This window comes from Macaca nemestrina, chromosome 3 (assembly GCF_043159975.1).
Source record: "Macaca nemestrina isolate mMacNem1 chromosome 3, mMacNem.hap1, whole genome shotgun sequence".
In the NCBI taxonomy this organism is placed as follows: domain Eukaryota; kingdom Metazoa; phylum Chordata; class Mammalia; order Primates; family Cercopithecidae; genus Macaca; species Macaca nemestrina.
In genome coordinates this window covers 42073678-42100203 of record NC_092127.1, presented here as the reverse complement: position 1 = coordinate 42100203, position 26526 = coordinate 42073678, and the positions used below count along the sequence as shown (strand labels likewise).

The window sequence follows — 26526 nt, the reverse complement described above, 5'->3', positions numbered from 1 at the left end:
CACAATGTAGGTAATGAACTTAGTACAGTGCCTGTCCCCCTGAAAATTACAATAATATAAAACGCATTTGTATATGTAATTGAGAAGTAGATATTTGTTTGCTCTATTGGTTTAAAGGCTTTAAGCATATAAAACTCCTTTGTCAGCTAGAATGTCAACTTTTTAAAACTTAAATGAGCGCAAATGTTTAACACGAGTTCCAAATGTGGAAAGGACATTCCGTATTTGCAGTTAATTCTAAAATTAAGCTACCTTTAGAATGATATTTCTGTAGGATCCAGAAATAACCAAGCGGCCTAGCCCCTAGATTCCAGCAACTGACATAAAACTAGGTGGAGGTTTCCCATTCTTCCCTGTCTTCTTACTCCAGCCGGCTTCTGTATCCACTCTAGATTGAATAGGGGATGTTTTGTGTAGAGATGGGCCTTCTCTCTTCCAGTCCAACTCTGAAGTAACCGCCCCTTACCCAAGCTTTCTTTAAACTGTCATAACGCCATCAGAAGAATGTAGTAGGTGTGCCTCACGTATCCTCAAACAATTCCTGCAGCTTCCAGAATCCTTGTAATAGCCCACTGGACCACCTGCGGCAACTCCACCCACTTCCATGCACCTGCTCTTCTTTCTAACCCCAGTACACAATCCTGCAGCCCCGCCCCCGCAGCTGACCAATCAGAGAGAGCAAAGTGAGCCGGATGGGGCGGGTCCAGTTTGGCGCTGACGACGAATCACCTGCCTTAGACCGCAGGGGCGGAAGCGGAAAAGAGCTGAAAGTCCTGGTTTGGCCTTGGGTTCCGCCGTAGGGGATGTCCCGTGCGAGTGAGTGAGATCCTGGGGCCTTACCTACTAGTGGAATCGGGTGAAGAGACGCCTGCCAGTGCGGGAGGTAGGAAGCTCGATTCCCCAAAGAAAAGAGCGAGTGGGCAGGCAGCTGCGAGACAGAACCGGAGCGTGCAGGGTCCCTAGAGGCCGGTTCCTGGTCGGTGCTGCTCTCCTGGAAGCCATGGTACAGGCAGAGCTCAGGGCGATCCCCAGGTGAGGGCAGCGGCTCTGCCTGGGATTCCACCGCAATAGAACCGGGTAGATGCGGGGTGGGGAAGAAAGAATGTTGCCTGCACTGCTCCCCAATAGCACCCTGAGCGGCTACATTTGCAGGAGCAGCAGCAGAAGAAGACACAGCGCCGGTCCAGGAGGCGGCTTGAGCTGTTCGTAAAGTCGCCCGACAGCTTTTTCTCCGTAGTATGCGAGTTGACAAAAAGCCAGAGAACAGGGCTCCCCATTACAATCTTTTCGAGCTCTTTTCCCTTGCTAACCGGATCTGATTGTGCGAAAACATGCCTTGCACTTGTACCTGGAGGAACTGGAGACAGTGGATTCGACCTTTAGCAGTGGTCATCTACCTGGTGTCCATAGTGGTTGCGGTTCCCCTATGCGTGTGGGAATTACAGAAACTGGAGGTAAGAGGGTTCTGCACCATCAGCCTCTACACTTTCTTCTACCCATCTGTAGTTGGGGAGGAGACACCCTTCCCCCATTTCTGCCCTGACAATCCTGAAAACCATCTAATGTAAACGAGCCCACTCTTAGGATATAAACCTCTCTAATTTCTTGTTCACGGTTCTTCAAGTCATGCTACAGGTGGAGGTGAGACCGGGTCGAGAAAATAGAATATATTAATATAGCTGCTTAGAAGGGCACTGTTTTGCAAGTATTCATCAGTTCCCTGAAAATAAGGTAATTTTATTCCTAAAATCTGATCTGTTCAGATATTGGACTAAACTAGGTCAAATAAACTACCTTGAAAACCATGTATTGAATTTTATTAGTTTTTTACTAGCTTCCTGAATCAAAGGATTCTCGTTGTTTTAACTTTGGTGTTCGTTTTTACTGTGGAAATTAGCTCTTACCCAACAAAGGTTTTGCAAAAACCCCCTTATATATATTTTTTTGATGTCATATGCTTATTGTGACATCAGTAATGTACTACAAGCTGGAAAACCCCAAGGTAAATAACTCAGATATAAATATTATATAATGAACTTTAAATTCGGGGTTAATAAAACCCACCAAGTACTTTTACAAGGAACACCTATTACAAGAACTATAACAAGACCATGACTATTTTAGGCCCTTCTTCATTGTGGAAATGATTTTTACATAAACTGTATTTAATATACATTTGTGTTTTCTATTTAGACTAAATTATTTTCTGATGACTTTCCCATACTAGCATAGTCCATATAGTTGTTCATTTGTTTGTTTGTTTTTGAGACTGAGTTTTGCTCCTGTTGCCCAGGCTGGAATGCAGTGGTGAGATCTCGGCTCACCGCAACCTCCGCCTCCCGGGTTCAAGCGATTCTTCAGCCTCAGCCTTCGTAGCAGCTAGGATTACAGGCATGTGCCATCACACCCCGCTACTTTTGTATTTTTAGTAGTGATGGGGTTTCTCCATGTTGGTGAGGCTCGTCTCAAACTTCTGACCTCAGCTGATCCATCCTCCTCGGCCTCCCAGAGTGCTGGGATTACAGGCATGAGCCACCGCGCCCGGTCCCATATAGTTATTTTTTGTTGTTTATTTTTATTTTCTTTGAGACAGAGTCTAGCTCTGTTGCTCTGGCTGGAGTGCAGTGGCGCGATCTCTGCTTACTGCAACCTCCGCCTCCCCGATTCCAGCAGTTCTCCTGCCTCAGCCTCCCATGTAGCTGGGATTACAGGTGTCCACCACCACACCCAACTAATTTTTGTATTTTTAGTACAGACGGGGTTTCACCATGTTGGCCAGGCCGGTCTTGACTCCTGACCTTGTGATCCACCCGCCTTGGCTTCCCAAAGTGCTGGGATTACAAGCATGAGCCACTGTGCCTGACCCATATAGTTATTTTTAATGGCCATGTAATATTCTGCTACATTAAATATTTCCCATTTGTTAGATATTTAGGTTATTTCCACAATTTGTCTACAAAAACTTAGGTATAAGCATCTTAATACATTGGGTTTTTCTTTCTTTGAAATATTTCCTTGGAGCATGGTATAGGAACTACTTTAAAGGTTAATAATATGCATAATATCAGTCCAATTTAAGACTTCTCTTAGTTGCTAGTTTCAACTGTGGTTTTTAGGTGCCACTAGGTTTTGTTTTTGTTTTTGTTTTTGTTTTTTTGAGACGGAGTCTGGCTCTGTCGCCCAGGCTGGAGTGCAGTGGTGAGATCTCAGCTCACTGCAAGCTCCGCCTCCCGGGTTCATGCCATTCTCCTGCTTCAGCCTCCTGAGTAGCTGGGACTACAGGCGCGTGCCACCACGCCCAGCTAATTTTTTGTCTTTTTAGTAGAAACGAGGTTTCACCGTGTTAGCCAGGATGGTCTTGATCTCCTGACCTCGTGATCTGCCCACCTCGGCCTCCCAAAGTGCTGGGATTACAGGCATGAGCCACCTCTCCTGGCCAGGTGCCACTAGCTTTTTAAGAAAAATTGGAATCTGCAATCTGTACTGCTAACATCCTAAGCCAAATTCTCAACATGTCTTGATTGGTCTCTTCTCAACACACCAGCCAGAGTAACTGGAGTTAAAGCCAGAGTTAAAACATGGCACATTATGTGTGTCCTCTTAAATCGCTTCTAGTCCTAGAGTAAAGGCCAATATTCCTCACTATGGCCATCACGGTCCAACATGATCTGACACTACTCCCACTCGATCCCCCTCTGACTTTTTCTCCTCAAGTCCTAGGCTTCCACTGCTCCACTTTGCTCAAAAATCCCAGGCATTGGCCGGGCAGGATGGCTCACGTCTGTAATCCCAGCACTTTGGGAGGCCGAGGCGGGCAGATCACGAGGTCAGGAGATCGAGACCATCCTGGCTAACATGATGAAACCCCGTCTCTACTAAAAAAAAAAATAAATTAGCCGGGCGTGGTGGCGGGCGCTTGTAGTCCCAGCTACTCGGGAGGCTGAGGCAGGAGAATGGCGTGAACCCGGGAGGCAGAGCTTGCAGTGAGCCGAGATTGTGCCACTGCACCTACAGCCTGGGCGGCAGAGCGAGACTCTGTCTCAAAAAAAAAAAAAAAAAAAAAAATCCCAGGCATGCTCCCTCCTTGAAGCTTTGCACAAAGTTTCCCCTTCTCAGAATGTCCTTTCCCTAGATATTCTTCTCATTCCTTTATGTTCTTCAGGTCGTTACTCAGATGTCACCTGACTACTCTATTTAACATTGTCAACTTCCCCTCTCCAACTTTTCATACTCCTTTCTCTGCTTTATTTTTTCTTTTCCATAGGACTTACCACCATCTACCACAATACATATTTTACTTCGTTTTTTTTCCCCTTCTTTCTGCCCAAATGAGTGAGTCCCAATGATGAATCAGGCTTTGTATACTATATGAGAGAACACTTACCTCCATAGAACTTAGTGGTGGAGACAAAAGGAACCAAAAAAAAAATCAATAAAATTGTATAAAATGCTGTGGAGAAAACCAGAAAAGATCTGAGAAGTTACCATGCAAGGCAGTCACTCTACCAGCTATGGAAAATAAAGCAGAAGTGAAGGGAATTTAGAAAGCTCTTTACGGTAGTGAGAGGTGGTAGGTGCCTGGGCTACGATGGTTTCTGGCCCCAGTAAGGATAACAGGAATGGAAATGGAAAACTGAATTGTAAGTATTCTTAGAAGTGAGCAAACAAGACTTGGCGGGAGATTGGATTCCAGAGGAGAAGCAGTGAGAGAAAGGAAGAAATCAAAGATAATTCTGAAGTTTTTTATTTGAACAACTGTGTAAATGGTGGTACTAGTTACTGAGATAGAAAATTGAGGGTTAGGAACAGGTTTGAGAGAAATTGAGTTCTGTTATGGACATTTAGTTTAATAAGAGACATTCAATAGGCATGTTAGATATGCTGTTGGATATGCACATCTAATATTCAGAACGATTTGAACTGCAGATATAAATGTGGCAGTTTATCTTGGTCTGCCCAGACTGCCGTAAGAAAATACCATAGCCTGAGTGGCTTAAACTACAGAAATTTATTTTCTCATAGTTCTGGAAGCTCATCCCATGCCCATGGTGGAGCATATACTCATTTATTAGAATGGTAGGATGACCATCTGCCCTGTTTAAACTATTTTTCCCACTCTCTTGACTGACCATGTATACCTGAAGTGAATGTGCACGTGATGGCGTGCTGCTCTAGTCTTTATACCTCAGCACACTTTTTTTTTTTTTTTTTAACCTCAGCACATTTACCTCATGCCCTTGGGTCAGTTCTACTGTCTCCCCTCAGGAAGACCAGGCCCAGAAAGCAATCTCTCCTATTCATCTCCACTCTCTGTTTTGAAGCATTTTGCTGAGGGAGAGTTAACTTATTCTTAGATGCTTGTCTTTAAGGGTTTTTTCTTTCTTCTTTCCTCAAGTTACCATAGAAAAAAATCTGTTTATCTCCTCCTCATTTCGTGAGCCAAAAAACTCAACTCATGGCTGATAAGATTAAGAATAATATTACTGGTATCTATATCAGTGTGTCTCAAATTTGAATAAATTATTTAGAGGTAAACATAAAATTAAAGAATTATATTGATAATTTCTGCAGATACCCAGTGTTGAGTTATTCTATTATAATGTTACTTAAATATATACACACATAAAATAGGTTAAATTTCTTATGCATATAACTTTTATATAGCTCAAAAATCAAAACAACTATAAAACCAATAATTAAAGTTAATGACATTAATGTGGAGAGATGATGTTTTTCTTAAACTAAATTACCACTTGCAATGTAAAAATGATACTACACGATTTTAAAATTTGGCCTGCAATGACCAAGTCTCTAGTCACTTGTTTTATGATTGTTTAAAAAACAAAAACAACTTTCTTTATAGCACACTGAGGACACTTGACCTTCATTAGTCACAAGCACATCATTTTTCTCTTAAGTGTACCACCAAGTTCTAGTTTTTGGAACTAAAGCCATCAGAAACAGCAATTACTTGGCATTACTTTTTTTTCTTTTCTTTTTTTTTTTTTTTTTTTGAGACAGGGTCTCGCTCTGTCACCCAGGCTGAAGTACAGTGGCATGATCAAGGCTCACTGCAGCTTTCACCTTCTGGGCTCAGGTGATCCTCTGGCACCCAGCTAATTTTTTGTATTTTTTGTAGAGATGGAGCTTTGCCATGTTGCCCATGCTGGTCTCACACTCCTGGGCCCAACCATCTGCCCGCCTCAGCCTCACAAAGTGTTGGGATTACAGGCATGAGCCACCACGCCTGGCCGCAGTACCATTCTTAATGATCACTTTATAATAAAGAAGATCTGGAATATGCTTATCCTATTATTATTTTATTAGATTGTCACTGAAATTTCACTTTCTTTGGTTTTAGTAACCTGTTGTCCACAATGGTCTGAAAATATTAAATGGAAAATTTCAGAAATAAGTAATTTATAAGTTTTAAATAACTTATTACAATATATAATTGTTCTATTGTTAACCACTTACTGTGTGTCTAATTTATGAATTAAACTTTATCATAAGCATATATGTATAGGAAAAAACATAGTATTTGCATATAGGATTTGGGACTATCTACAGTTTTAGGCATTCATTGGGGGTCTGGGAACCTATCCCCCACATATAAGTGGGGACTACTATATTCAATTTTAAATGAAATGGATAAAAGCAAAAAGCCCTGTAATACGAGTGCTTACATTCCTTTTAGAGTCTTCACCTCCATATATTTGCTTTTCATTTACTGCTTTGATTAACGCCCCCACAATTAGTAAGACTTTGTATTGGCTTTTGGTTTGTTTTTGTTTTTGAGACAGGGTCTCTGTTGCCCAGGGTGGAGTACAGTGGCACAATCATGGCTCACTGTAGCCTTGACCTCCTGGGACCAAGCAGATCTCCCACCTCAGCCTTCCTAGTAGGTAGGACTACAGGCACATGCTTCCACGCCTCGCTAATTTATTTTTTGTAGAGATGGCATCTTGCCATGTTGCTCAGGCTGGTCTAGAACCCCTGGGCTCAAGCAATCATGAGCCACCTCACTCAGCCCTTTTCAAGCTTTCTATACATTTTAATGTAGAAATTTATTGTTGTAAAAATGCATTTGTTCTCCATACTTTTGTTTTCTACCTCTTTTATATTTGACCCCGGGTAGAGGAAGAAAAAGTCTTGTTCAAACAGTGAAACTGGGCTGGGCATAGTGGCTCATGCCTGTAATCCCAGCACTTCAGGAAGCTGAGGCAGACGGATCACTTGAAGTCAGGAGTTCCAGACCAGGCTGGTCAACAGGGTGAAACACCGTCTCTACTAAAAATACAAAAAAATTAGCTGGGTGTGTAATCCCAGCTATTCGGGAGGCTGAGGCAGAAGAATCACTTGAACCCCAGAGGCAGAGGTTGCAGTGAGCCAAGATCATGCCACTGTACTCCAGCCTGGGCAACAGAGCAAAACTGTCTCAAAAGAAAAGAAAAGAAAAGAAACAGTGATACTTAAAGTTGCAGACCTCAGTTCTATTTTAATTGTAAACTGCTCAACCCTTCAAGCATCAAAAATAAATGCCCACCTTTTTCCCTTAAAAAAAAAAAAAAAAAAAAAAGGATTCATACTAAAGTCCGCCCTCCCAAAATTTTCAGTTTTTCAATTTTTTAATTTTTTTTTTTTTTTTTTTTTTTTTTTTTTTTTTTTTTTGTAGAGACAGGGTCTCACTTTGTAGGGCCAGACTGGTTTCAAACTCCTGGCCTCAAGCGATACCCCCACCTTGGCCTCCCCAAGTGCTAGGATTATAGGCACAAGGCACTGAGCCCGGCCAAGCTCTTTCATTTTAATATAAGAATTTATACTAACATGTTATTTTGTTTCTTAAGGTTGGAATACACACCAAGGCTTGGTTTATTGCTGGAATCTTTTTGCTGTTGACTATACCTATATCACTGTGGGTGATATTGCAACACTTAGTGCATTATACACAACCTGAACTGCAAAAACCAATAATAAGGTACGTCTTAATATATTTTGATTCCACCAGTGTTGTGTTGGCTTATTTTATAAATATGACATAAAACGTTTTAAATTTATGTTTTCCTTTTCCAATAGGATTCTTTGGATGGTACCCATTTACAGTTTAGATAGTGTAAGTATGTTTCATTTTTATCTCATTAACTAAGAACTTGTTTGATGATACTAACTATAATTACAGAATGCTTAATGAAAGTTATGTTATTGACAATAAGGAGTCAGATTAATAAGAAAAGTAAAAAGATTCACTTGTTTCTAATGTTGATAGAGAATATAAAGTATGATAATAAAAAATGTAAAATGTGATATTATAAATGTTTAAAAATCTATAGCTGTTTGCTTTCTTTTAAACTTTCAGATTGGTAAAGAATGTAATATTTTAAATTATATTACCACTCTTTTTATTTATTAAGTCTTTTATTTGAACCAAAAATTTAAAAACCTTCCCCAATAGATACACATGAAATTGTTGTAGATGACTGCTTCTAATTTGAGTAAATATAAAGGAAATATCTTTAGTAGCATTATCTATGATCATATTAAGAAAAACTTCAGATTTAAGAACTTAAGTACTTACTTTAGCTTCTCTCTTTATTCATTATTTACCCCTCAAACACTTACTTTTTGTTTACCAATATCTAAGATGTTTATTGCTTTTAAAAATTCATTTCACAGATTGATAGCCCTCATAATGATAAATTTTAGAGAGTCATATGTAAGTATATGACAAGACATCTCAAGCATAAAAATTAGCTTATTTTGAGTACCATGAATGGAGTGGCGATTCATTTTATCTTAGCTGCAACTGTCTTTAACATCTGTGCTTTTTCATAGTGGATAGCTTTGAAATATCCCAGCATTGCAATATATGTGGATACCTGCAGAGAATGCTATGAAGCTTATGTAATTTACAACTTTATGGGATTCCTTACCAATTATCTAACTAACCGGTATCCAAATCTGGTATTAATCCTTGAAGCCAAAGATCAGCAGAAACATTTCCCTCCTTTATGTTGCTGTCCACCATGGGCTATGGGAGAGTAAGTATGTTTGGTTTAATTCTTTTATGTTTTGGTTTTTCGTTTAAGCAGAGTTTTTAAGTAGCAGTCAGCTCTTTACAAGGTAATACATTAAGTATTAATAGCAGAACAATAAGTATAAGATAGAGTTCCTGATGCAGTTCCTAGTTGTTTGAAGGCTAACAAAACACAGTTTTGTAATCCCACATATATGTTAGTCTTTTTTACATTTTTAATCCCAAATCCAAAAATGAAAGGATTGCAGGTAAAAACAGTAATCATTTAATCAATATGCTTTTGCAGTTGAGAACCAAGGTCTGCAGATCTTACATAAGAACACACAGCTAGTTAAAAGACAAAGACAAGACAGTCTAGATTGTAGAACCGCATATGATACGAAGTAGGAGCAATAAGTAACAGTGTTTGGTAACATAATACATCAGCTTGCCTTATTATATGTTCATGTAGGACATTAAAATTTATGTCATTTCATTTTGAAAAATAAATTGAGGTTACAATTGCATTTATTATACAAATGAACCATTTGGTATTTTTCAGCAAGCAAACATTTGAAAACAGTGTTTTAGAAAGATTAATTTTGCAATATCATAAAGGATGAATTGGAGGGAAGAAGATTCCAGAGATGGGGAAATAGGAGTTTATAATAATCTATTTGTGAAATAAAACTGAAAAGGAGGGATGAGACTGGAATAAAAAAGAAAGGCAATAAGAGAATGCAACTGAAAAATCAATAGGATGTGTTCACTAACGCAACCACCCAAGGGGTTCACTTTGCCAGCCACCTAGACAGAACCAATTCATCAAGAGGGGAATTGCAAAAGATAAAGAGTAATTCAGACAGAGCCAGCTGTGCAGGAGACAGGAATTTTATTATTACTCAAAGCAGTCTCCCCAGGCATTCGGGGAGCAGAGTTTTTAACGTTAATTTGCTGGGTAGGGGGAAGCCAGTGAGCCACGAGTACTGATTGGTGAGAGGTGAAATCATAGGGAGTCGAAGCTATCCACTTGTGCCGAGTCAGTTCCTGGGTGGGGGCCACAAGGTCAGATGAGCCAGTTTATTGATCTGGGTGGTGCCAGCTGATCCAACAAATGCAGGGTCTGCAAAATATCTCAAGCACTGATCTCAGGAGCAGTTTAGGGAGGGCCAGAATCTTATAGCCTCCAGCTGCATGACTCCTAAACCATACTTTTTTTTTTTTTTTTTTTTTTTCTTGCCAAAGCATTTATTCTGGAGTTTCTCACCTTTTTTTTTTTTTTTTAAATTATACTTTAAGTTCTAGGGTACATGTGCACAATGTGCAGGTTTGTTACATATGTATACATGTGCCATGTTGGTGTACTGCACCCATTAACTCGTCATTTACATTAGGTATATCTCCTAATGCTATCCCTCCCCACTCCCCACAATGGGCCCAGGTGTGTGATGTTCCCCTTCCTGTGTCCAAGTGATCTCATTGTTCAGTTCCCACCTATGAGTGAGAACATGCGGTATTTGGTTTTCTGTTCCTGTGATAGTTTGCTGAGAATGATGGTTTCCAATTGCATCCATGTCCCTACAAAGGACACAAACTCATCCTTTTTTATGGCTGCCTAGTGTTACATGATGTATATGTGCCACATTTTCTTAATCTAGTCTGTCACTGATGGACATTTGGGTTGATTCCAAGTCTTTGCTATTGTGAATAGTGCTGCAATAAACATACGTGTGCATGTGTCTTTATAGCAGCATGATTTATAATCCTTTGGGTATATCCCCAGTAATGGGATGGCTGGGTCAAATGGTATTTCTAGTTCTAGATCCTTGAGGAATCGCCACACTGTTTTCCACAATGGTTGAAGTAGTTTACAGTCCCACCAACAGTGTAAAAGTGTTTCTGTTTCTCCACATCCTCTCCAGCACCTGTTGTTTCCTGATTTTTTAATGATTGCCATTCTAACTGGTGTGAGATGGTATCTCATTGTGGTTTTGATTTGCATTTCTCTGATGACAAGTGATGACGAGCATTTTTTCATGTGTCTGTTGGCTGTATGAATGTCTTCTTTTGAGAAGTGTCTGTTCATATCCTTTGCCCACTTTTTGATGAGGTTGTTTTTTCTTGTAAATTTGTTTGAGTTCTTTGTAGGTTCTGGATATTAGCCCTTTGTCAGATGAGTAGTTTGCAAAAATTTTTTCCCACTCTGTAGGTTGCCTGTTCACTCTGATGGTAGTTTCTTTTGCTGTGCAGAAGCTCTTTAGTTTACTTAGATCCCATTTATCAATTTTGGCTTTTGTTGCCATTGCTTTTGGTGTTTTAGACATGAAGTCCTTGCCCATGCCTATGTCCTGAATGGTATTGCATAGGTTTTCTTCTAGGGTTTTTATGGTTTTAGGTCTGACATTTAAGTCTCTAATCCATCTTGAATTAATTTTTGTATAAGGAGTAAGGAAAGGATCCAGTTTCAGCTTTCTACTTATGGCTAGCCAATTTTCCCAGCACCATTTATTAAATAGGGAATCGTTTCCCCATTTCTTGTTTTTGTCAGGTTTGTCAAAGATCAGATGGCTGTAGATGTGTGGTATTATTTCTGAGGGCTCTGTTCTGTTCCATTGGTCTATATCTCTGTTTTGGTACCAGTATCATGCTGTTTTGGCTAAACCATAATTTCTAATCTTGTGGCTAACGTTAGTCTTACAAAGGCAATCTAGTCCCCAGGCAAGAAGGAGGTTTGCTTTGGGGCAGGGCTGTTTCTATAGCTTTGGGAGAAACTATAAACTAAGTTTCTCTCAAAGGTAGTTCAGCCTACTCCCAGGAATGAACAAGGATAGCTTGGAGGTTAGACACAAGATGGAGTCGGTTAAGTTAGATCTCTTTCACTGTCTCAGTCGTAATTTTGCAAAGGCAGTTTCACTAATAAATGGGGAATAAAGTGGAAGTTACAAGCCAAGGTAAATGGAGGTAGAGTGATCAGTGTAGACATACATCATAAGAATGGCTGCATTGCCCCCTATGCAGTACAGGACCATTTGTACGACATCCTGACAAATTTTGTCTCTATTTACACCCTTGAAATGACAGGGAGCTACCTGGCTTTTTAAAATAATAAGCTACTAATGTGATCATTTGACAAATATATATTGAACACCAAGTACATGCTAGTATAAAGAAATACCCTAGTGCACAGAACAGCCATAGACCTCACGGAACTTACAGTTTTGTTAGGAGAGTTAGGAATTAAATGAAGACACAAATACATAGTTACTTATTTCAGGAAATGCAATGAAGGAAGCACAGGAGACCATGAGAGAATAGTAATGTCAAATTAATGTAGATTGGTTATCGGGGAGACAGATTGTACTCAACTCTGAAGGCAACAAGGACAAATGGGCATTTATAACTAGAGCATGTTGAGGGTCAGTGAATGCAGAATTACGAAGAGGGGACATCAGGGCTAGGAGGATTCTCACTAAACTGACTGAACAGGATTCTTGCTAAAGGCAGGCCAAGGCCTTAGTCATCAAGGGTGGGGGCTGAGGAATTTGATCAGATGTCAGAGGTGATCAGATATCAAAGGGGGCTGGGGAATGATTTAGCAAGATTCTTTTAAACTGATTGACACTCAGGACAAGGACAAGGCCCAAGGATGAAGCCAAGTTGAAAAGAGGTGTCAGAGGCTTGTCTAAAGTTTGGTAAATGGGAGTCTTTGTCAAATGAAAAACCATTTATAGGATGTTATGCAGAGAACTGGTATCTGAATTTCATTTTCAAAGATTACTGTGTTTTTTGTTTTTGAGATGGTCTTGCTCTGTCACCTGGGCTAGAATACAGTGGCATGGTATCTGCTCACTGCAACCTCCACCTCCCCAGTTTCAAGCAATTCTCATGCCTCAGCCTCCCAAGTAGCTGGGACTACAGGCGTGTGCCACCACACCCAGCTAATTTTGTTATTCTTTTTTTGTAGAGACAGAGTTTTGCCATGTTGGCCAGGCTGGTCTCAAGTGATCTGCCCGCCTCGGTCTCCCATAGTGCTGGGATTACAGGTGTGAGGATGGCTTGAGCCCAGGAGTTTGAGACTAGCCTGGGCAACATAGTGAGACCACAACTCTACAGAAAATTTAAAAATAGCTGGGTGTTGGGGCACACACCTGCAGTCCCAGCCACTCAGGAGGCTGAGGTAGGAGGATCACTTGAACCCAGGAGATCAGCAGTAGCCTGGGTAACATAGTGAGACCCCATGTCTACAGCAAGTAAATTAGCCAGGTGTGGTGGTATGCAGATATAGTTCCAGCTACTCAGGAGGCTGAGATAGGATCACTTGAGTCCAGGAGGTCGAGGCTGCAGTGAGCCATGTTCACACCACTGCACTCCAGCCTGGGCAACAGAATAAGACCCTATATCTCAAAAAAAAAAAACAAAAAAGGTATTTAGATAATTTGTTTCCTGCCATCCACATTCTTCTGCCACTACTATTAAGGATGACTACGGTGAAATAATTAACTATAAATATGGTATCCTTCATCAAAGTGATTTCAATTTGGAGGCTTTGGGGAAAATCTGATGCTATTTAAATGAGTCGTTGAAATTCTGAGTTTTTTTTTCTTTTGCAGAGTATTGCTGTTTAGGTGCAAATTAGGTGTATTACAGTACACAGTTGTCAGACCTTTCACCACCATCGTTGCTTTGTAAGTACTTGGATTTTATATGAACTTTTTTTTTAATCCTTGTGCTCTTATGTGGGAACAACTAAGTAGAAAACATAGTGTTAATGTGCTTATTTATAATGGAGGTATAATCTGTTTTAAAAAAAAAAAAGAACTATATAGAAACTCACTCTATTAAAATAAATAACATGACCATTTATAGGCAAAGAATCACCACAGGGGTCTTCTAAATATTTACCTCCTTTCTCGAGCTAGCTTGCTATAAAGCACTTTGAAGATTAAAAAAAAAACACACACACTTTTTCAAATACATAGCTTTACAAAAACCCTACTGCATGAAGTTAAAGTATGCTACTTTAGGTTAATTACAGTTTTATTTTCTACATAGTTAATTTAGAACATATTAGAAGTACTCTAAGAAAGAAGTCATATTTTCTTTTAATACATTCTGTCAAGGCTTAGAATTGAGGTAAAATGGGGTATCATTAAGCTACCTGGCAAAACTATTCCCTAAAAATTCAAGAACATCAAAGACTTTAATGTCAATAGATTACATGTTTTAACTCTTAGTTAGTAACATTTTGCATGCTCACAGAGGAAAACTGGAAAGAAATACCGGTGAAAGAATTCTTTATTCTGCCTTTGAGCTAGCAATTATTTAGCCATTTAATTATGAAGGCATGCTTTATTTCCCTGCAGCTTAGAAAGTGGGCAAGACTATAACAATACTGATGGTAGTACTTACTTGAGGGGATCTGGGTCTTTCATAAAATTTACCTCCAAGACAATTGAGGGGAAAAAAATTAACAACTACAGTTATATACACCTGCATTATACTATGTTTAACAATCAAGCTTTCCCAAAGTTATTAGACTGCATAGTTGGTTTTTTTAAATTTAGTAATCTTTCTAGTTGTTACATGTCTTATTTGGGATTTCCTTCAAGTTGAAGGAATAATCATATAATAACATTTCTAGAAAAAATGGGTTCTTTCATTTTTTAATTTCCTCTAGATCCAAAGTCAAGTGATTGTCAATGGATCTCTCAAATAAACTTACTTCTAAATTCTCTGTGTCCAAAGTCAAGTGATTATCAGTGGGATCTCAAATAAACTGACTTCTATAAGTATTGCTATTGCTGTATTTTAAAGTACAATTTTGATTTAGTTAATCATAGAGATATCTCATCTTTACTATTTTTAGAATCTGTGAGCTGCTTGGTATATATGATGAAGGGAACTTTAGCTTTTCAAATGCTTGGACTTATTTGGTTATAATAAACAACATGTCACAGTTGGTAAGTAAAATGTTTACTTTTCTTAAAATGTACTAAATTTGTATCTCTAACTAAATTTCTTTAGATAAAGTTTCTTCTTTAGGATAAGGCTTGCTTCTTTTTATCTTCCTATAAATTAAATCTGAAATTTAATTTATAGGAAGACTTGAAAAAAACCTTTAATATACATCTTAATACATATATAAAAATATAATAATGTCTTTGTTAATTATTTGGCGACTTATACCCTCACATGTTCACAATGTTTGTTCATTTATTTCTGTTGCCCATTGCATAGCTGTATGAGTGTATCATAAATAAAAGCACAGTGCTACATAAAAAAAAATACACACATATACTGAACATATTCAGAAGAGAAAATATCAAATTGATATTTGACGGTACAGGGTTTGAATGAAAATGCGAGAATAAAATTGTCTGTTATCATGTATATTTGGAGTTAAAGGAAAATTGAGAATGCCAAGTTTAGAAAAATGGATGATGTTCTAGAAACTAATGTTCCAAAGACCTATGATGTAATGTTCTATTCGATCTTAGGAGCTTAAAAAAATGTGCATTTTATTTAAATTCTTTGGCTAATGCTGTCAGCAAAATAATTTAGATGCAGTGGTATGCATGTTTGGTATTAGAGCTTTATAATAAAAATTAAATGTCCATGTAGCCATAGCTTTCCCACATGTTCATCCTCTTTGGAACCAGTAATTCTGTTTCTGGGAATGTATTCTAAAGAAGTGTTCAAAAGTATGTTTGCCTAAAGTATCTTTGTATATAAAGCCTATTACTTGTAAATAACAAAAGGCTGAAAGCAATCCAAAACCCAATGATAGGGACTAGTTGAATGCACTGTGGTCTTTCCATTGGCCAAAATATTAGGCAGTTATTAAAAATAAGCCTGATGAAACATATAGAAGTTATATATTTTAAGTGGAAAAAACATTAGGCAATAAAATTTTATAATTAGTTCATGATAGTTATTTAAAAACTGGCTTATGTGTACAAAGGATGATTGGAGACCATGAATCACTTTATTCTTTCTTTCTTTACTGGTTTCATATTCTAAAATACTTTACATTAGCATTTTATATAATTTTAATAGGGAAAAGTGAACTTTCAGGAAAATTTATTGTTATTCAGCACTACACTAGGTTATTACAGATTTCTAAAAATTGTTAATAAGTCTTGTTCATTTAAAAAAAATAAATCTAGCTGAACTAATACACTGCCCTCAGGAAAAACTGTTCGATTCTTTATATTCAGATTTCATAGTCAGAATTTTATTGAAATTGGACTTGTTTAATGGGTTACCTTAGTTACATAGGATAGACTAGATAATAAGCTAAAGCCTCATAAAATGAGTGATCATTTATGTTTAAAAGCCATTACAGATGGATTTTTTTAATTTGGCTGAACAAGAGCCATTTCTTCCATTTATGTCAGTCATTTGTTTATTGTTCCCTTTATGGAACCCAGGAAGTGAACACTTAAAAACATTTTTAGGGAAGATGTTGTATATAGTATATATTCATCTGTAGTAAACTATAAAAGCTTGTTAATCTAAAAATAGAATAATAAAGCCTAGAAAAGTTTGCCTGAAACATTACTCTGCACCAGGTCTCTGGTATATAACTTTAATATTTCTATTACCATATCTATTCTTATTGAACAAGTTTAAATGTTAATCTTGTTTCTAGTTTGCCATGTATTGTCTCCTGCTGTTTTATAAAGTGCTAAAAGAAGAACTGAGCCCAATCCAACCTGTTGGCAAATTTCTTTGTGTAAAGCTGGTGGTTTTTGTTTCTTTTTGGTAAGTATTACTTTCTTTTAAATGTTCTCATTTTTTGAAAGGCAATAAAAACCGTTGATTAAGGAGGATTTTTAAACATAGTCTTAATGCGGATGATAGATTAAAATGTCTCTACTTATCTTTTAAAAAGTTCATCTTTTTAGCACTTCTAGGATTTTCAAAAGAAATAATTAGATGGTCACTGTAACATTTATGTGAAGAAAATTGTTTGAGACAACCTAAATATGTCAATACTGGAATAATTATTAAAATAAATCATGGCCCTGTCATATAGTAAAATACTATGGAGTTTGGAAGAAAGCATGATGTAGAATATTTAATTATATGAGAAAATAATCAGTAAATCCTTTTAAAACAGAAGGTAAAACTATACATAGTTCAATATAGTAAAGAGGGCCAGGCACAGGGCTCACGCCTGTAATCGCAGCACTTTGGGAGGCTGAGGCGGGTGGATCACCTGAGGTTGGGAGTTCCAGACTAGCCTGGCCAACATGGCTAGTCTCTACTAAAAATACAAAAATCAGCTGGGCATGGTAGCAGGCTCCTGTAATCCCAGCTACTTGGCAGGGAAGGCAGGAGAATTGCCTGAACCCAGAAGGCAGAGGTTGTGGTGAGCCAAAATCACGCCACTGCACTCCAGCCTGGGCACCAGAGTGAAACTCCATCTCAAAAAAAAAAAAAGGAAAAAATTTAGTAAAGAGGTGGGTAATAGGGGTCCTAGAAAAAAATACACCAAATTTAACAAGCTAGAAATAATACAAAAGAGGAAAAAGAAAAATCCCTGAAATCCCACCACCCAGAAAAGAATGATTAACATTTTGGTAAACCTGTGTCACATATAAAACTCAAGAGAAAGTTTCATGCTATAAAAATTTGTGGAATTCAACAATGTGTTCAGTATATTGTAGATACAGTTCTTTGTCAGTAAAAAGAAATACAATTTTGTTTGTCGGGGGGGTGTTTTTTGTGGGGCTTTTTTTTTTTTTTTTTGCTTTTGCTTTAGTATTCTGTTATGTGAATATAACTTTTTACTAATCTCCTTTTGATATTTAGGTTGTTCCTAATTTTTTTACCATTATAAGAAACACTGAAGTGAATACTCTTGTGTATACAACTATGAAAGCATGTCCACTTCATTATTTGCTGTTTAAATTTTACCTGGGGCCATTATCTCTAGATTGCTTGAAATGCTCAGTTTGACTCCCTATCTTGGGACAAAACTACTAGAAAAATGAATTTGTAAAGCAAATTAATATATTTAACATAGATAGAGTTTCTTCAGCAATATGCTGTAAAGGCAGAGGGTGGTGGTGGTGTTCCACAGGTTGCACTGGGTTTTTTTTTTAATGGCACATTTTTAAAACTACTGCTCATTTTATGCTTGATATAGATTTGGCGTTTACCTTTTCCTAACATATAGGCAAGCAGTAGTTATTGCTTTGTTGGTAAAAGTTGGCGTTATTTCTGAAAAGCATACATGGGAATGGCAAACTGTAGAAGCTGTGGCCACCGGACTCCAGGTAAGTAGGTGCCATCTCTGAATTCAATAGAACTTTACTATTAAGCATTTTTACATATCTCCACTAAATCTGACAACCCACAGGGTATGGGGGCTATTATCCTCACTTTACAGGTGAAAAAACAGGGGAACCCTAGAGAAATTGGCCATAATTACTAATTTGTAGCAGATACACGAATAAAACCTGGATTTCATTATTCCTAAGTCCAATTCTCTTTCTACATTTCTCCTTGTAGTCCTTGGGTGGTGAAATGCAATATACTTGATGTGACTGAGAATGAAATGTACTTTGCTAAGAAATACTTGAGGCTGACTGGATGCAGTGACTCATGCCTGTAATCCTAGCACTTTGTAAGGCCAGCGTTGGGGCATCACTTGAGTCCAGGCATTCGAGACCAGCCTGGGCAACAAAGCGAGACCTTATCTCTACAAAAAATTAAAAAATAAAATACTTAGCCAGGCCCGACAGTGCATGTCTATACTCCTAGCTACGTGGGAGGCTGAAGTGGGAGGATTGCTTGAATTCAAGGAATTCAAGGCTGCTACTTGAGGAAGTGCAAAATAGATTCACATTTTGGCATTTTGCCTTTTTTTTGAAGAGGTCAAAAATAATTATTTTGGAAAATGGAAAAATGAATATAATCTGGGAAGAAAAAACACAGCTGTTTATCTTACTACTTTTGAAAAGCAAGTAGAGAAAGATAGCACTCTACAAAACTAGATTTAAATCCAAAGGTGACTGTTATTTTATTGTTCTCATAGGATTTTATTATCTGTATTGAGATGTTCCTCGCTGCCATTGCTCATCATTACACATTCTCATATAAACCATATGTCCAAGAAGCAGAAGAAGGCTCATGCTTTGATTCCTTTCTTGCCATGTGGGATGTCTCAGATATTAGAGATGATATTTCTGAACAAGTAAGGCATGTTGGTAAGTACCAGCTATTTAATTCAACCGAATAGGTTAGGTAGGATATTGAATTTCTCCTGCTAGGGCAATTTATTATCTATTTGGAGATGAAAAAAGACTTTAAAGCAGTACCACAGTGCAGGCTCATCAACTTTGGGGAGTGGGAGAGGGGGAAGTGGGGAGCTTATTTTTAGAATGGTAAGTTTATAATGGTAAAAATAACTTCTGACTAACAGAAAACTTTATATTAAAGGACGGACAGTCAGGGGACATCCCAGGAAAAAATTGTTTCCCGAGGATCAAGATCAAAATGAACATACAAGCTTATTATCATCATCATCACAAGATGCAATTTCCATTACTTCTTCTATGCCACCTTCACCCATGGGTCACTACCAAGGGTTTGGACACACTGTGACTCCCCAGACTACACCTACCACATCTAAGATATCTGATGAAATACTTAGTGATACTATAGGAGAAAAAAAAGAACCTTCAGATAAATCCGTGGATTCCTGAACAGTATGGAAAAGCGAACTGTGCAACTACTATATTGTATCATTACCTGGAATCCCATGGATTTTGTGCTTGGGACAAACCATAAATGATGGAAACTGTCAACACAAAAATAGCTGCAAGCCAGGTACAACTACTGAATTTATATATGTAAGTTTTGTATATCAAAAATAACTGATCTAAATTTCCTAGACTTAGACTTGATTTCTTAACATTAAGAGTATCACATACTCAAATGGTAGACAATGACCCCAACTGAATTTTCCTGATGTTACACTGCTTTATCAAGAGGATGGACTTTTTTTTTTTTTGGAGACAGAATCTTGCTCTGTCACCTAGGCTGGAGTGCAGTGGCGCAATCTCAGCTCACTGCAAGCTCTGCCTCCCGGGTAAATGCCATTCTCCTGCCTCAGCCTCCCAAGTAGCTGGGACTACAGGCACCCACCACCATGCCCGGCCTTTTTTTTTTTTTTTTTTTTTTAAGTAGAGACAGGGTTTCACCATGTTAGCCAGGATGGTCTCGATCTCTTGACTTCGTGATCCACCCACCTCGGCCTCCCTAAGTGCTGGGATTACAGGCGTGAGCCACTGCGCCCGGTTGAGAATGGACATTTTTTTTAAAAAATCAGTACTTCCTACCACTGCTGCATGAGTATAATGCTCCGGAATTATCAGAAAGCATAATGCAGAAATACGAATTAGTGGAACTTAATCATGTGCCATATAAGCTTACCTAACAAGCAGTTACATCTCTTATTTCTCAACTGAATGTCTTTCAATAAATAAGAATTTATCATTTATTTTCTGCAACTTTTTTATGTCTCATTCTTTAAACATTAAAAAACCTTAATATTTTAACAATTTTTGATTAGAGGCACAGTGAAAAAGAAGTCAAACAAAAAATGTACTACTTTTCGTCAGTGCTATTAAAGGCGGCAGCAAATGTAAATCTTGGCTGAATGGTCTTAATTACTCATTAAACCACAGTCAGAAGACATATAGGTGCTATTTGGGAAAACTTTATTACCTATGATGGGGTTTCTCTAATTGCTAATCACAACCCCACTGGGTCATGTTTGACATTTTATAATGAAAATAAAATAGAAAGTGCCATAGTATGTTACAGAAAGCAAAGATGAGTATTGTTTCTCAAAGCCTTTGCTTTATGTATTTATACACATACTCATTCATATATACATATATAGAGACAGATATAGTGGTTCACAGTAATTACACAAAGTCTTTATTCTGTCCACTGTTATAAACATTTCTATTAAAACTAAAACTGGGCTATATGTAAAAACCCCAAAGATACACACAAAAAAATCTGTTAGAACTCAAGTGAATTCAGTAAAGTTGCAGAATACAAAATCAACATACAAAAAGCATTAGCATTTTTATACATAAAGAATGATCTAACTGAAAAATCAAGATGCCATTTATGATAGCATAAAAAAAATACTTAGGAATAAATTTAACACCAAGGCAGTAAAAGAATTGTACACTGAAAACTATGAAACACTGATGAAAGAAAGACACAAATAAATGGAAAGATATCCCGTGCTCATGGATCAGAATAATATTGTTAAAATGGTCACACTACCCAAAGCAATTCAGAATCAACGCAATCCTATCAAAATTCCAATGGCATTATTTACACAAATAGAAAAAAAATCCTAAAATTCATATGTAACCATAAAAGACCCTGAATAGGCAAAACAATACTGAGGAAAAAAAGTTGGAGACATCACATTTCCTAATTATAAATTATATTACAAAGCTATAGTAATCAAGACAGTATGGTACTGGCATAAAAACACATACATAGAACAGTGGGATAGAAGAAAGAACCCAGAAATAAATCCAAACATACACAGTCAAATAATTTTTGACAAAGACACCAAGAAGACACAGCAGGGAAAGAAGAGTCTTCATTAAGTGGTGGTGGGAAACTGCATTTCCACAGGCAAAACAATGAAATCAGACCCTTATCTTAGACCTACACAACAATCAACTCAAGATGGATAAAAGACCTAAATGTAAGACCAGAAACAATAAAACTAGAAGAAAACATAGGAGAAAATTCCTGGACACTGACCCTTGGCAATGATTTTTTGGATACCACACCAAAAGCTCAGTCAACAGAAACAAAAACCTGACTACATCAAACCAAAAACCTTCTGACAGTAACAGAAACAGTCAACAAAATGAAACAATAGCCTACAGATTGAGTAAAAAATATTTGTAAGCCATATATCTGAAAAAGGGTTTGTATCCAAAATGTATAAAGAATTCATACAACTCAATTTTTAAAATGGGCAAAAGACCTGAATAGACATTTTTCCGAAGAAGACACACAGATGGCCAACAGGTATATAAAAGGGTGCTCAACATAATTAATCATCAAGGAAATGCATATAAAAACCACTCTGAAGTACTACCTTTCACGGAAAATGGAATGGAAGTTTCTAAAGAAAAATAAAACTACCATACGATCCAGCAATCCCTCTTCTGGGCATATACTCAAAGCAAATGAAATCACCACCTTGTAAATGGATCTGCAGTCCGTGTTCATTACAGCATTATTCACAGTAGCCAACATATGGAGACAACTCAAGTGTCTGTTGACAGATGAATAAACTGTATATATATGCATACACACAATGCAATATTATTCATCCCTAAAAAAAAAAAAAAACCAACGATATACTGCCATTTGCTACAACATGGATGGGCCTGAAAGACACTGTGCTAAATGAAATAAGCCAGACAGAATAAAAGATACTGCATAATCTCACATATACGTAGAATCTAAAAAAAAAAATTCAAATATATAAAGAACAAAACTGGTTATGGGGGGTAGGGAGAAATGGGGAAATGTAGGTCAAAGGATTCAAAGTAGCAGATATGTAGGATGAACAAGTCTAGAGATCTAATGTACAACATGAGAATTTTAGGTAACAAAATTGTACTGTATTTGGGATTCATGCTAAATGAGTAGCTTTCAGCTGCTCTTGTCAGAAACAAAAAATATATGGGTAACTGAGATGATGGATATGTTAATTTGCTTCACATCGTATACCTTAAATGTATGCAATAAAATTTATTTTAAAAATAAAACCGGGTAGTATAATAATAGAGGTACCAAGAATAGGTAGTCTGGAGCAAAGATCCGTCTTATTTGTGACTTACAAAGAGTATACAGCATATAGGAGGCATAATAATCTTCCTTTATTTCAAAAGTCTGTAAAAATTGGATCAATTAATCTACTTATTGTGCATCCAAATCAAAACTTTGAAAAATAGTTTAGGATTAACTCTTTCTTCAATTAAACTTTGTTGTTACCAGCTTTTAAATGTTCTTTTGCCAAAGTAGACCAAGAAAAATGCTGCCTCCTGAAGATTTATTCCCTAACTCCTTAACTGTTGTAATTACATTTAGCTTATAGCTTAAATCCTTTTTCAAGCTTGCATTCTCAAAACCTGAGATGTTTCAGATGTACACTGAGTATTTAAAGGAAGCAAGATTGGAATTTACAGGTAACCATAACCCTCAGTCTTCAGTGGAAGCCTTTCAGTATTTCCCAATTACAAGTTTGGATTTAAGAAAAAAGGCCAAGATGCCTACAAAAGTAAAGTTTTGCTTTACTTATTGACACATGTCAATAACAATAAGACTTTTAAAATCCCTATTCCATAATATAGAGCAAAAGAAGTTTCCTAATTCAAAAAACTAGTGATGTATCCTTTTCCAGAAAGCAAATCTGCAGCAGTATTTCTATAATAATGCTAACTCTTTTATTTAGAATCTTTTAAAAAATGCTTTATTAATGTCAATGTTTAAAAAATATTTGACCATTACAAGGAATTTTTATAGACCCCCACTAATTAAGATAAGAATTTTGTACTTGTTGATGCTCTATTTAAACAGTTTTCATTGGAAAACTGCTCTTCATTGCTTTACTGTGATGCTGACATTGCTTTTGTGGTGCTGAACGCTGAGTACAAGTTCTTCTCCCATTTCAACCTGGATGGGATTATCTAAAACAACTGCAGCTTGTTTCCAGTGGGAGGCTTCACTTGAAGTATCCAACCTAATCTCTTCATCAAGGTACATATGATACCAAAATGGAATAGCAGTCACTCTTCCAGATTTACAAATGTGTACCTATGAAAATTAAGAAATTATGAAAATATCATCAGAGTACATAGAGTAGACTTAAATAAGTCTTCTTTCTCTTTTTAGTTACTTTTAAATACAAGAATTTATTTTAAAATATATTTCATCAACCTATTCACTAATTTACTTAAATCCATTTTTTGATATTGTTCAGAAAATAAGATTTAAATCTTTAAAGTAGCTAAAACTATGTATAAAAGTATCACCTAGTTTAAGATAATTATTCTAAACAATAACAAACGAAATCATTTTGCATGTTGTCCTTACCTTTACTTCTCTTTTAGAGGTGTTCAAATATGGAGTCATTAAATCTAGTCTTAAGAGTTCCACTGGCTTGCTTAAAGGTATACAGGGCAATGAGGATAGATCCAAAAATACACGTATAGGTACCTAGAGAAAGTATAAATTTTTCACTTTCACTTTTTGTGGTCAGGGCTCAAGTTTTTCACTTTTACATATTTCTTTTGTGGTCAGGGCTTGCTTTGTACTTGACTCAATATGATAGAATACTTTTTACATTACCTCCTTTATATTCCCACATCAAGCTAAGGCTGGCTTTCATTAGAACTTTCATTGTTCCAGTACAAAAAGAATGAACAAACCAAGGTTTAGGCAGGTTAGATAATTTGCTATGGTTTCCATTACCTGTAGATCTTTCATTTGGATGGGAGCAGATTAAATTTTTTAAGCTAAACAGCTCTGAAAATTTTTAACCCAAGGATTTGTTTATGAAATAATGGTACAACACTAATTGAATTGTTTCAGATATGATGCCAGATTCAATCAAATAATAATTGATTTCATTTGGAAAATAAGTTTATTTCTAGAAGGCAGTGGTTCTCAATCTTGGCTGCAAACTAAAATCACTTGGGGAGCTTTTTAAAGGCCCAGCTGTTCAGGCCACACCCCAAACCATCTGGCGATAGGATCCCCAGATGTTTCTAATGTACAAAGTTGAGAATCACTATTAAGTGGTCTATCAAGTTTAGTAGCAATTGAATGCTACTATTTAATACTAATAATTTTTAGCTTCATCCTCATTTGAAACAAAGGTAACTGTCATTTTCCTGGTAGAAGGCGAAACAGGACACAGATACATTCGCCTCTCCCTGGGCATCCTTGAAACCATCCAGACTTCCCCATAAAAACTCTAACAGTAACCCCACACCATTTCTAATACTCCTTGTTAGGCTCCTATTTTTACATCAAACCAGAAGAAGCCTTAGATTCTCATGTCACCTCTTATCACCTGCCTCCTAATCCCCACACTGCTGAACCCATACCTCATAGTCGGCCCCCCCTTTTGTTTCTCACACTAACTGGTCCACTCCTGTCTTTTTTTTTTTTTTTTTTTTGAGACAGGGTCTTACTCTGTTCCCCAGGCTGGAGTGCAGTGGTGTGATCACAGCTCACTGCAACCTCCGCCTCCTGGGTTCAAGTGATCCTCCCATGTAGCTAGGACTACAGGTGCCTACCACCACACTTGGCTAATATTTGTATTTTTTGTAGAGATGGGTTTTTGCCATGTTGCCCAGGCTGTCTCGAATTCCTGGACTCAAGCAATCTGCCCTCCTTGGCCTCCCCAAGTGCTAGGATTATAGGCATGAGCTACCATGCCCGGCCCCCCTGTCATCTTTGCCAGTTCCTTCTATATAACCAACCAAACCAAGCTCATAACTTTATGAGTTCTCTAGAGTTCAGTTCCCAGCCCTCTTTATCAACATGCCCCCATGTTATTTCATCCAGTCTTATGGCCTTAAATACCAGCTACAGGCTAACTGCCAAATTTAAATCTTCAGCCCAGAGCTTTCTCTGAATTCTTACCCAATTGCTCAGTGACCACAGCAACATACAAAGCCTGATCCTATTTTCCCCATTATCAGTAAATGGGAACCATTCTTCCAGGTGCTTTCACCTAAAAAAAAATGGAGTCCTCTTTCATAGCCCACATCCAACTTACCAAAAATTCTACCTTTTTTTATAGCCCTATTCTCCAAATCTAAATGTACATGTAGTAGACATTCAGTAAACATTTGTTACTCTATCACCCAGGCCGGAGTGCAGTGTTGTGATTTCAGCTCACCGCAACCTCCACCTCCCAGGCTCAAGCAATTCTTCTACCTCAGCCTCCCAAGTAGCTGGGACTACAGGCATGCACCACCAAGCCCAGATAATTTTTGTATTTTTTGTAGAGACAGGGTTTCCCCATGTTGCCCAGGCTCATCTCGAACTTGTGAGCTCAAGCAATCTGCCCCACCTTTGCCTCTCAAAGTGCCAGGACTACAGATGTGAGCCACCATGCCCAGCCCATTTCTAAATCTTGACTCCTTATTTCCTAAACAGAGGCTAACCCCCTTTTGCTTGAGCTCTGTTTTCCTAGGCTCCTGCATTCCTGCTCTCTGCAGTCTGATTTCCTAGAATCTGAGCATTAGCTGCTGATACTTATCAGCTGCCAGCCTGAGGTCTCAATGTAAGGGTTCAAGTTTAGAACATAAATCTCTTTTGGACAAAGACCACTCTTTTTCTTAAGATTAAAACCTAGGACCCTTCTTCCATTTATGACAGTGATTTAGAGGAGTATCTATAAACTTATTTTTTTTTGAGATGCTGTCTCGCTCTGT

At 37.6% G+C, this 26526-nt stretch overlaps 2 protein-coding genes across 5 annotated transcripts in view; one reads left to right on the top strand and one right to left on the bottom strand.

Moving 5' to 3' along the window:
* Positions 1–743: 743 nt before the first annotated feature.
* On the top strand, positions 744–20525 carry LOC105463438 (transmembrane protein 184C). 3 transcript variants are annotated; one of them, XM_024787251.2, is made up of 11 exons: positions 744–883; positions 1153–1454; positions 7848–7978; positions 8077–8113; positions 8833–9038; positions 13624–13698; positions 14880–14973; positions 16665–16777; positions 18198–18297; positions 19059–19230; positions 19463–20525. In XM_024787251.2, the coding sequence occupies exons 2-11, from the start codon at positions 1332–1334 to the stop codon at positions 19726–19728; spliced, it is 1317 nt and encodes a 438-aa protein (XP_024643019.1). In that variant the 5' UTR covers positions 744–883; positions 1153–1331; the 3' UTR covers positions 19729–20525. The 3 variants fall into 3 exon arrangements, with proteins under 3 accessions (XP_024643019.1, XP_024643018.1, XP_024643020.1); XM_024787250.2 differs by having other exon boundaries at positions 755–1032; XM_024787252.2 differs by having other exon boundaries at positions 801–816.
* Positions 18197–26526, bottom strand: part of LOC105463445 (protein arginine methyltransferase 9) — a 51498-nt gene continuing 43168 nt past the window's right edge. For both annotated transcript variants that reach the window (XM_011710523.2, XM_024787249.2), the window contains 2 exons: positions 24173–24295; positions 18197–23893 (listed from right to left, as the gene is read on the bottom strand). In XM_011710523.2, the coding sequence (XP_011708825.2) occupies positions 23678–23893; positions 24173–24295 (339 nt within the window). In that variant the 3' untranslated portion in view covers positions 18197–23677. The remainder of the gene's footprint in view (positions 23894–24172; positions 24296–26526) is intronic.

What these genes read in the sequence shown, in the direction of transcription:
- LOC105463438 (XM_024787251.2), top strand. Translation starts at nt 1,332, where the DNA reads ATGCCTTGCACTTGTACCTGGAGGAACTGGAGACAGTGGATTCGACCT. An exon ending in CTGCAAAAACCAATAATAAG is followed by an intron (nt 7,979 to 8,076) that starts GTACGTCTTAAT and finishes CTTTTCCAATAG; the next exon opens with GATTCTTTGGATGGTACCCA. An exon ending in CTGTGGCCACCGGACTCCAG is followed by an intron (nt 18,298 to 19,058) that starts GTAAGTAGGTGC and finishes TTGTTCTCATAG; the next exon opens with GATTTTATTATCTGTATTGA.